This window comes from Suncus etruscus, chromosome 20, assembly GCF_024139225.1.
Source record: "Suncus etruscus isolate mSunEtr1 chromosome 20, mSunEtr1.pri.cur, whole genome shotgun sequence".
Taxonomy (NCBI): Eukaryota; Metazoa; Chordata; class Mammalia; order Eulipotyphla; family Soricidae; genus Suncus; species Suncus etruscus.
The window spans coordinates 31,788,122-31,800,094 of NC_064867.1; the positions used below are offsets into that span (position 1 = coordinate 31,788,122).

At 42.4% G+C, this 11,973-nt stretch overlaps 1 protein-coding gene across 1 annotated transcript; it reads right to left on the reverse strand.

Annotated features, from left to right (window-relative positions):
• Positions 1–4,456: 4,456 nt before the first annotated feature.
• On the reverse strand, positions 4,457–11,965 carry LOC125997919 (reticulon-4-like). Its single transcript, XM_049766103.1, has 2 exons — positions 11,955–11,965; positions 4,457–5,943 (listed from the first exon to the last, which is right to left on the reverse strand). Exons 1-2 carry the CDS (start codon positions 11,963–11,965, stop codon positions 5,385–5,387), a joined length of 570 nt encoding a protein of 189 aa, XP_049622060.1. The 3' UTR covers positions 4,457–5,384.
• Positions 11,966–11,973: the final 8 nt, after the last annotated feature.

Below are 11,973 nucleotides of genomic sequence, written 5' to 3' on the forward strand. Positions count from 1 at the left end.
TTCCACACGCACCCCTCTAATGACTCCAAGAGGCAGAGACCATGCAAAAGCAAGGGGTTTAATTATGCAAGCATATGCAGGGGCTCTCAATGTGGCCTAACATAAGCCAGAGGATGAGGGCCCCGAACCAGATTTAACAAGCCTTTATATAGCTTTTCAGACAGTGGGAAATTACAGTAGGGTGGTCCATTTCAGGGAGTAGTGACACTTGACATTTGCTCAGTTCCATTTTTGCAAGATTTAGATAATCACAAGTCACAAGGTTTGCAACAGCTAAAATATATCTTTTGGTCAAGGGCGAGTTCTTGGGATTTAGGAAGGGGTGGGGTCCAGGGCATCAAGGGCAAGTCCTCGGGAAGCTGCAGAGAAAAATTATTTTTCTTTTACCTTTCACTATGCTTAGAGATGCATGAATACCTCCTTGTCCAGGGTCTCAGCCCCCAATGCTGACATTCCACATATTCCAGAAGTGAGTCTTTTTTTTGGGGGGGGGGGTGTCATACTCGGCAGCTATGCTCAGGGGTTAACTCCTGGCTCTGCACTCAGAAATCACTCCTGGCAGGCACAGGGGACCATGTGGGATGCTGAAATTCGAACCACCTTCAGTCCTGGATCGGCTGTGTGCAAGGCAAATGCCCTACTGCCATGATATCTCTATGGTCCCCCCAGAGGTGAGTCTTGACCCTGTAGATCCAGCCTTATCTTCCTTCCATATTCCTCATGGTAGAGATAAAGGCTTAGCTACCTTTGGTGTTGAGTGTTGGCCAGTAAGACAATGTGGTTGGGAGCTGGAGTAACAGTACAGTGGGTAGGGTACTTGCCTAGCATTTAATTAACCTAGATTTGATCTATGGCATTCCATATAGTCCTCCAAGAGTGATCTCTGAATGCAGAGCCAGGAGTAATCATTGAGCACCACTAAATGTAGCATCCATGCCCCCTCAAGAAGAAAAACTCATAATTGTTCTATAAGGGAGTTCACAGGAAGTTCAGACTGGCCTCTGAACAGACAGCCCAGGCTCCTGCTTTAGCTCCACTGCTTTATTTTCACTTTTCCAACTTGACTTTTTTTAAAATAATTTTTATTTTGACCAAAGTGGATTACAAATCATTCACAGTAATATTTTAGGTACATAGTGACATTAAATCAGGGGAATTCCCACCACCAATGTTGTCCTCCCTCCACCCCTGTTCTCAGCATGCATCCCATATCCCCCTCCTTTGATCTCTGGACTGCTAGTATAAGTGGTCCCCTTTGTGTCTAGCTTGTTGTAGATTGGGTAGCAATTCTGCTGTCGTTGGCTTTGGATTTGGTACCCAAGTCTACCATTTTTTATTTCTACTCAATGTTCATACGACTGTTTGGTCTTGATACCCTCCATTATTTTCCCCTCAATTTGTGAGATGGAACAAGATAATTCAAGTTATGTGGTTCTGTTTGAAGGAAAGAAAAAAAAGGAGGGGGGAATCAAACAAACAAAAAATGGGAGGAGTCCTTCTAGAGGCTTAAATATCAATTTAAGAGAAGAAAGAAAAAAAGGAAGAAAAACATAACAATACAAAAAATATCAAACAAAAACCCAAAAAGCACCACAGCAATAAAGACAACAAACAAACAATAATCACAGTCCAGAAATAAAAACAAAACAGAGCACAAAAACAAAACAAAAAAAGAACAAACAAACAACAACTTGACTTTATTCTCAGACACATAGTCTTGCTTTCCTGGTTATAAAAGGACTGTATGAGGTGTGGTCTGTGACATCCCAGCACCCTCAGAAAAATCTTGACAAGGGTCTTCACAGAGCAAGCCAAGGATACCTTACCTCCATGGCTGAGGAATGCCTGGCTTGCTCTCACTAACTCTGGTGGGGACATTCCCCTTCAAATCCCATGTGGGAGTCTCAATTCCCAAACTCAGCTCAGGTACTCTGGCAGCAAGGAAGGTGAACACAGATATCCACAAGGTAGGGGAGCCCCATGTCACAGCCTGAGGAGCAGGGCACAGAGTTTTCTCCTGAGTTTCTGCTCTACACATAGGCCTAGGGAACAGAGAAAAGCCATTCACACCACCTGTTCAGGTGCAATAAGCACTCAACAGGTCATGAGAGTAACCAATGTCTGGTTTGTGGTGAAACCACCTACAGTCCTCACCTGAATGCAAGAAGAGGATGCTGCATTTAGATTGAGGTCAGAGGCTATGGAGAAGGGCCAGAGCAATGGCGCAAATGATAGGGCATTTGCCTTGCGTGAGCTAACCTAGGACGGACCACAGTTCAATCCCCCAGCATCCCATATGGCCCACCCCCCAAGCCAGGAGCAAAAACCAAAAACAACAACAACAACAAAGAGGCTACAGAGAGGAAGGGCACAACCTGGAGGGAATGAAACCTCACTCTGTTTTCCCCCATTACAAGGGTGCTAAGGTCTCTGATATGACATAGTAACTTGGGTCACCTGAAAAAGACTGACCATGACTCAGTGATTGTGTTCCCTGTGGCCCTTAAGCTCTGGACCTCCCTTTGCCCTCCAATTAAATATAATTGGACCTGTGAGGGGAAAGCAGACATCAGGGCATGGGTAGGAAATAGCTCTGAAACCCAAGAAGGTCTGCAGAGAGGAATGTAATTTGGAACCTGGTTCCCTCAAGGACCTGTCCATGTCTGGCTTGACATGAACTTCTCATGGGGAAGTGAGGCTGTTTCTACTCTGATGTATGCAGAGGGAGGATGAGAGACAGACGAGGAATCAGGGGAGACATGGAAGGGACCTCTAGCTCCTATGAGAGCTAAGACAGGAGCCCCTTTCTTCTATGAATAGGAGGGATAGCTCCCAAGTTCTATGAGCCTCAGTTTCCCCTTTCTGTAGATAGAGACTGCCCTGCCAGGTTTAGTGAGATGAAAATAAAATGAGTTAAATATCTAATACTCGGGGTCAGAGAGGTGGCACTAGAGGTATGGTGTCTGCCTTGCAAGCTCTAGCCTAGGACAGACCGTGGTTCAATTCCCCAGCTTCCTATATGATACCCCAAGCCAGGGCCAATTTCTGAGCACATATCCAGAAGTAAACCCTGAGTGTCAAATGGGTGTGGCCCCAAAAACCAAATAAATAAATATCTAATACTCTACCAAAGATTAGGTTGATTTGGGGACTGGAAGTCTTATATTCAGCTAGTGCTCAGAGCACCCTTACAGCCAGAGGTCCCTTTGAGAAGAGGTGAAGCTGCCTATTCCCCTTCTGTGGCATTCCCCTACGCTCAAAACCTTGAAGAAACCTGTCAGAGAAATGCCAATGCTCAGCCACGCCTATATGACATGATCAAGGATCCAGAAATTAGTAATCTGAGAAAGTTGAACTGACCAGTGGAGCCTAAGGAAATTGCACAGTAAAAGGAATCAGTGTCTGAGGGGACCCTGCCTGGGAGGGTTAGGGGACATTGAGTCAATGTTGGCTCCTTGTGAGGTGACAATCCTTCTTGTAAGATGCTTCCAGGGCAGGAAGCAGGGAAAGGTTGGTGGGATCTCTCTGGTGATCTCCACAAGCCAGCTATAATTTGAAAATTGTTTACAACTTGAGTTTAGGATTCGGAGCAGTAGTGAAACAGGTAGGGTACTTGCCTTGTACATCTTGTACGACCTGGGTTTGATCTCTGGCACCACAAATGGTCCCCCAAACCTCACTAGGAGTGGTTCCTGAGCATAGAGGCAGGGGGAAAGGAAGCCCTGAGCACTAATGGGTGTGGCCCCAAATAAAGCAAACAAAACAACTTAAGTTAATTAAATAAGAAAAAGCAGAACAAAGCATTAGCAATTCCCAGTGAGCTGTAGCCTCTTTCCACGGAATTTGAGGTCTGAACCCCAACAGCAGATGCCTCCTTTGCAACTCCTGTGAAGGGCGGGGGCCCAACACTACCTAGTAGACAAAGGAGTAAATGCTAATCTGGTCTCCAAAGCACAGAAGGAGGACAATTAGAGGTCCTGGAATTAAGTCATTGGTTTCCAACCCCGAAACCAACATTTGCTGTGTGACTTCACACAAGTACTTAACTTCTCTGTATCTCACTTTCATAATCCACAATATGTGAACAGAGCCTAGCCCCAAGGTAGAGGTTAGAGATAAGGCAGTAAAATAGGACTGGGAAGTTGCGGCATAGGATAAAGGTTTGTTTCTTTGTCACTCAAGGTGGGAAAAACGAGATTTTTGGGTTTTTTGTTTGCTTGTTTGTTTCGTTTTGTTTTGTTTGGCACTATAGCCAGTGGTGCTCAGGGGGTTACTCCTAACTCTTCACTCAGGAATTACTCCTGGCCAACTTGGGGGACTATATGGGATGCCAGGTCAGTTGTGTGCAATGAAAACGCCCTACCCACCATCCTATCACAGAGACACAGTCTGTTCTTTGTTTTTGTTTATTTGTTTGTCTTTGGCCCATAGCCAAAGAGTGGTGCTTTGGTGCCACTCTTTATTGATACTTTGCTTTTACAGTTCACGACGCATTCCACAGATTTAGTTCAGGACAGCTTAAACCACAATTGTATAAATCTTCATTGTATAATCTCTTGCATAACAATGTTTGATATTTGCAAATATTTTTTGAAGCATTAGTCAGTCCGTAGATTGAGTTTGTGACGAAATTAACTCCAATAAGTCTGCGTGATGAAGTCTATGAGCATGGCATCATTTCATGATGAAAATAGATGGAAGTGCTCCTAGAAATATATTTTCTTTTTCTAGCTTAAGAGCTTTGGAACTACACACATAGATAACCAAGGACTTTCTGAATACCAAGCACTGTGGGGGCAGCTGAAAGGTAAAGGTCTAAGCTTTGTGAAACACTATATATAGATATATATATAATCTATATTTACTTATATTGGCAATATAACAGTAAAATTCATAATACACCTAGAGCATACCAAAAAGGCAAACTTTCATTTATACCTTAGTTGTATATCATTTAAACATTTCATTTCAGAAAATCTGCATCAATCTACACAGACCAGACACAGTGCACAAACTGTGAAAAAGGTTATTTTCTCAGCTCCACTTTTCTCTGCAATTCCTCAACACAGCAAGACTACCTGTATCAAAGTATACCATACAGCTTTTGCAGGTCTTTTTTTATTTACCAGTGCCTCGTATGGGAAAAATAAAAGATTATGGTTCAAATCCATACATAGCAGCTTACAATACTTAAAATGATGAACACATGGTAGTCAAGACAGGTCATTTTTCTTCAGACACGACATTGCAAAAAATAAAGATCTGTGAACTACACTGCAATGCCAAGGTTCCATTCTTCCCTGACCCTCCCCAAGTAATCAAATGAACATCCCCTTTAAAGATAAACTATTGTTCATTTATTTCAAACTATTATTTCAGGCTTTTCATTCAGCTTTGCGCTTCAATCCAGGGATTTTTGCTTGGATTTTAGCCATAGCATCTTTAATATTCTTATTTGCAAGTCCTAAATAATGATCAATCTGTGTCTGATGCCGTTCATAAATAACAGGAACACTGAAGAGTGAAATCAGAGCCAAAATCAGTAGTGTGAGACCATTGAACAAGGCACCAACATAGGTAAACACCCACATCAACACTGCAAACTTTAGAGAATCAACTAAATCATCAACTAAAAAGAGACGCCTGAGTTCTTTTATTGCGCAGTTCACATGACCAAGAGTAGAATTACTGTATTTCTGAATCAATTCCTCAGATATAGCAACTTCTGAATCCAAAAATGCCCTGAATGGGTGGCCTTCATCTGATTTCTGGATAGCTTGGATCACGCCCTTATATATCCTAAAGCTGATCGTCACAGAGAGCAGTGCCAAGGCAATGTAGGCTGTTACACTCACAATGCTGAATACTGTCAGTGAAAGCAGCAGGAATAAGCTGGCACCAAACACCACTCCAGACTTACAGGTGCTTACTCCTGGCTTCTCCCTAAGGAATCACTCCTGGAAGGTTTGGAGAACTATATGAGATGCTAGGGACTAAACCTTGGTCTGCTGTGGGCAAAGCAAGTGACTGTACTATTTTTCCAGCCTCTGAGCATCTGTTTTTATTTTTTCTCCCATGCCTATGCTGAGAACCTAATTTATTTTTAGGCTTGTCTTCTCCTTTTTCTCTCCTAGTCAGACTCTTCTAATCCATCTTTACTGAACAATTTATTCTTGGAGAGCTTGTACAGGGGATAAGAAATAGTAAAAACTCCATAGGGAAGGGATGTTTGTGGCTAGAAGACACAGGATATGCTGAGAAATGGTTCACAAGCCTGAAAAGACTTTGACTGAAATCAGCTTCTGGACCTAGCCAGCCATGAAAGTAGGACAGTAGCCTCTACAGACTGCAGTGCCTGATTATGCTCTGGTGAGCCCTTGAATTGCAAAACGACCTGCAGACCCCTTTAAAATAAAGGCATGAGGGCCAGAGCAGTGGTGCAAGCGGTAGGGGTGTTTGCCTTGCATGTGTTAACCTAGGACAGACCTCGGTTCTATCCCTTGGTGTCCCATATGGTCCCCCAAGCCAGGGGCAATTTCTGAGCACATAGCCAGGAGTAACCCCTAAGCGTCACCGGGTGTGGCCCCCAAACAAACAAACAAACAAACAACAACAACAACAACAAAATAAAGTCATGTGGGGCTAGAGAGATAGTGCAGCAGGTAGTGCAGTTAGCTTAATCTAAACTCAATTTAGATCAGCCTAAATTTGATTCCCAGCATCCCATACACCGCCAAGAGTGATACCTGAGTGCAAAGCGAGGAGTAACCCTTGAACACTGCCAGGTTCGGAGACAAAATGTTCCCCAAAAAAACCAAAAACCAAAAACAAACAAACAAAACAACAACAACAACAACAAAACCCCACAGACCCAAGCAATCTAAAAACAAAGAAATAATGGCCTTACACAAATTACATTTGTGTGCTTGGCAAGATTCCTCTCCCCTCTTTTTATTTTAAGTACCTAGGAGATTTGACAATTAAAATCATTAGAGAGAGGAGAAGGAAGGAGATAATTGATCTCCCACCTAGGTTCGCTCTCATGCCACCCAGTAGGAGAGGGACAAACACTGCAAAATATGCAGTGTCAGAACACAGGCTGTGACAAGTGCCAGCCTTCTGCAGTGAGAAAACCTGCTGAGCTAAACTTCTGCAGCCTGGGAGGGACGTAGGGATGCGGCATAGCTTGTTCGCTGATCAAAAGAATAGAGGGGGCACTGTGAGGTTCTCATGGGAAATGAAGGGGTACAGCTAGAGGAAAACCCCTCACTCTCAGATTCCCCTCTTTCCCAGATTTGGTCATCTCAGTTCCCTCAATTCCTTCGGGAACAAATCCAGGCCCCTGTGTGAGACTCTATGGCCTGGTGTGCATTTTAGAGGAAGACTTGTAGAAAGAGAGCATGGTTGCTATTTAAGTCATTGACCAAGGAAATTAAGGAATTCCAACAAGACTTAGACACCTGGATAGCAGCATGGATAGAGGAAGATTTGTTGAAACAGGAAATGTAGAAAATGCTAGAATGCCAGGAAACTGGTCCTCTTAATCTAAAACTATGCTTTCCATGTTTTTCCAGACCTTGATCTAAACAAGGGTGGAGAAATAAAGGAGATTTTGTGTTATTTCCTTGAATTTAAATGGTTAAGAAGGTAATTATAATTTCTGGATACCATTCTAGTGAGAATGGGTGGTGACTGTGGATGTAAGGACACTGATGGACATTATAAAGAAGAAGCAAAAATACTCAAGGTCTTCTGCAGCTTCTGTAAACAACTATGTTTACTTTTTCATTTATATTTTTTGTTTGTTTTGGGGCTACCCCTGGTAATGTTCAGGTCTCACTTCTGGCTTTGTGTCAGAGATCATTCCCTGCAAGCCAGAGATTAAACCTAGGTCAGCCATGTGCAAGACAAGCACCCTACTTACTCTCTGGCCTCTAAATTTTCTTTCTGGCTATTCAAGATAAAATCTCTGAGGGCTCATGACCTGGAATCAAATAAGCAAGAAAAACAAAATTCATGTTCCCATTTCTATAAATCATTTCTTTTCCTCTGATAGAAATCCTTTTCTCTTTTCGACAAAGTTGATCTATGGTTCTTCTCTCTGAAAATAAATAGCATATTAATTTTTTATTTTTTGGTTTTTGGGCCACACCTGGCGATGCCCAGGGGTTACTCCTGGCTGTCTGCTCAGAAATAGCTCCTGGCAGGCACGGGGGACCATATGGGACACCGGGATTCGAACCAACCACCTTTGGTCCTGGATCGGCTGCTTGCAAGGCAAACGCCGCTGTGCTATCTCTCCAGGCCTGCATATTAATTTAATGCCTTTGAGTCCCACCTACCCCACCCCTGTCTCTAGGATCCATCACCTGATAACTGGCAAATGAGCTGTAGTAAATCATTTAATCTCTGAGGCCTCATTTTTCCTTTTGTCAAATGAAGGTTATAGTTTCCACTTCTGGGATTCGTGCAAGAGTGAACAAAGATAAGCCTCAAGAAGAGACGCACATGCCTGGATAGATAGCAATGTCTTTGTTGTATTGTTATTTATCTATTTTGCCATTTGTTTCTGCTCCCTATTGCTGCAGTAAAAAATTTCCATTTAAATGCACAGGAAATTTGTAACACCTCATGCAAATGTTCGCAAGTTGGAAAGTGTTAAAGGCAAACCACTCTATGTTTACTGGTATATCAAGGTGTCAGCAGTGCTGCTTCTCTTAGAAGACTCTATTTTTTATTTGAGGGGCTTGTAGGCAAAAACCAGTGGTGCTCAAAAGATCTTCTGGGTCTTTGCTCAGGAGTGATGTTTGGTGGTGCTCAGGGGACCATATTTGGTACCAAGGTATATAACAGGGAATGCAAGCAAGCATCTAATTCTCTACACTATTGACAGACCCCCCCTTCCTGAGATTCTAGAGAAGGATTTACCAGCTTTCCCAGTTTGTAGAGAGTCTGTGAATTCTGGGAATGTGACCCATCATCTCTCTTCAAAGTCTACAGGGTAACATCCATGGCTCTCCTGAACTCTGATCTTTCTGCCTCCTTCTATAATAGATGGAGCCAGAGTGATAGTATAGCAGTAAGGTGCTTGCCTTGCATCAAGCTAACCTTGGTCTGATCTTGAGCTCTGCATGTAGTTCCCTTTAAGAGCACCTATAAGAGTAAGCCCTGAGCACAGAGCCACAGAAGTTCTGCACACTTCTAGGTACGGTTCCAACCCACCACCCCCAATATAGAACGATCACATTTGTGCTCATCCACATAATTTTTTCTCAAGATCTTTGATTTACTTAGACCTGCAAATTCCCTTTTACCATACAGGCTAAAAAGTTCTGAGCATTATTAGGTGAACAAATAGAGAAGGGGCATCTTTTTTCTACTATAGTCATCATTATTATTAATTTTTATCAAGACTAGCTAATTTAACTAATTTAGCTCTTTTTTTCTTTGTTTAATTTTAGGGGGTGGTGCCTGGGAGTTATTTCTGGTTCTGCACTCAGGAATTATTCCTGGTGGGCTTGGAGGGCCATATGGGATGCTGGGGATCTAACCCAGATAAGTCATTTGCAAGGCAAGCACCCTACTTGCTGTACTATCTCTGTAGCCCCACTTCTTTAGTTTTTAAAACCCTTCAAAGAATTCCAATTTGGAAATGGGTACAGAAGAGTTTAAATCCTTCATCCTTTTGATTTTTGGGTCACAGGAATTCTGGTTCTATGCTCAGGGATCACTCGGGCAGTTCTTGGAGGCCCTATTTAGTGTTGGGTCTGAACCCCTGTTCTTGCAAATGCACAGAATTTTACCTTTATTTATTTTTTTTTACTGCTTCTCAGGTTCCACTTACCAACTTCCTTAAGGCCACACATTCAGTAAGTAGTGAAGAAGAGATTCCAAGATGATATATTGGCTTCTGGAGTTCATGTTCTCACAAACGGAAACACATCAAGTGGCACATAGCAGTCAGTCACTATATGAATGTTAGCTGTTGGGCCCAGAGAGATAGCACAGCGGTGTTTGCCTTGCAAGCAGCCGATCCAGGACCAAAGGTGGTTGGTTCAAATCCCGGTGTCCCATATGGTCCCCCGTGCCTGCCAGGAGCTATTTCTGAGCAGACAGCCAGGAGTAACCCCTGAGCACCACTGGGTGTGACCCAAAAAGCTAAAAAAAAAAAAAAAATGAATGTTAGCTGTTATTGTTATTTGTTCTAATAATAGTGCAATGATTCTTATCACATATGAGTAGTAAAAGTAAACCTGTCAGACACGCTAGGCTTTCTGGCATACAGTAAGGCTTTAATTGGTATTCAAATCTTTCCAGTGCTAGTAAGTCACTTTTCTTCTCACCAAGAGAGTTTGTTTTTTTTGTTTTGGTTTGGTTTTTGGTCACACACGGTGGTGCTCAGGGCTTACTCCTGGTTCTGTGCTCAGTGACCATTCTCAGTGAAACTTGGGGTACTATATGGGAAGCTGGGGATCGAAACCACACCTGCCACATGCAAAGCAAGCACCATCCCTGCTGTATTATATTACTCTAGCCCTAAGAGGTTTTTTGTTTTTATTTATTTATTTATTTATTTTACTTTTTTATTTATTTATTTTTTTTGGTTTTTGGGCCACACCCGTTTGACGCTCAGGGGTTACTCCTGGCTAAGTGCTCAGAAATTGCCCCTGGCTTGGGGGGACCATATGGGACACCGGGGGATCGAACCGCGGTCCGTTCCTTGGCTAGCGCTTACAAGGCAGACACCTTATCTCTAGCGCCACCTTCCCGGCCCCTATTTATTTATTTTTATTTTGTTTTATTTTGTTTTTGGGTCACACCCGTTGATGCTAAGGGGTTACTCCTGGCTGGGGGAGGGGGGGAGGAAACATATGGGAGGCCGGGGGATTGAACCATGATCCGTCCTAGGTTAGTCGCATGCAAGTCAAATGCCCTACTGCTTGCGCCACCGCTCCAGCTCATATTTTTCTTTTTTTTTTATGATTTATCTTTTTTTTTTTTTTTTTTTTTTGGTTTTTGGGCCACACCCGGTAATGCACAGGGGTTACTCCTGGCTATGTGCTCAGAAGTTGCTCCTGGCTTGGGGGACCATATGGGATGCCGGGGGATCGAACCGCGGTCCGTCCAAGGCTAGCGCAGGCAAGGCAGGCACCTTACCTTTAGCGCCACCGCCCGGACCCCATGATTTATCTTTTCTGTTTTTTTTTTTTTTATTTAAACACCTTGATTACATACATGATTGTGTTTGGGTTTCAGTCATGTAAAGAACACCACCCATCACCAGTGCAACATTCCCATCACCAATGTCCCAAATCTCCTTTTGTCCCAAGTCTCTTTTGAAATAAAAAACTACCTTGATATTTTCATTGCTATCATCCATGAAATAGATTCACAAAGGCCAAGAGTGGTGTAAAAGTCTTTGCTCTGGTAAAATAGATGACTACAATTAAACACTAATATTTAGTGTTTAATTTTATTGTTCTACCTCAGAAAAACCTTCAAATTGTAATAGTAGAAGACCAGGATTTGTATAATTAGAATACTAAATAAAACTTAAAGCAATCTTGTCTCTTCTTAGTGTTTGTTTTTTAAGGTTTCTAACAACTGTAACATATCTTTATTTTCATATAGATATTAAATAATTTACGAAAGTCCATTTTTATTTTAAATAGATTTCTATTTTAAATAGATCTTTATTTTAAATAGATTAAAAACAAACCCAAACCAGTCTAGATTTTCATGCATAATTATCTGGTTTAATTTCTGTGCCATATAGTTCCCTGGGCACTTTATGCTGTGAAATGTTTTAATTTTTTAATTTTATTATTTTTTTGTGAAATGTTTTTATTTTTTAAGGGTACTCTGACCTCCCCAAGATGGCACCATCAGCACCCATATATCCAATCTGCCTCACTCAACATGGAAGAACAGTGTCCCTGCCAATGATTTCCGACCTTCTCAACATGGCGCCAA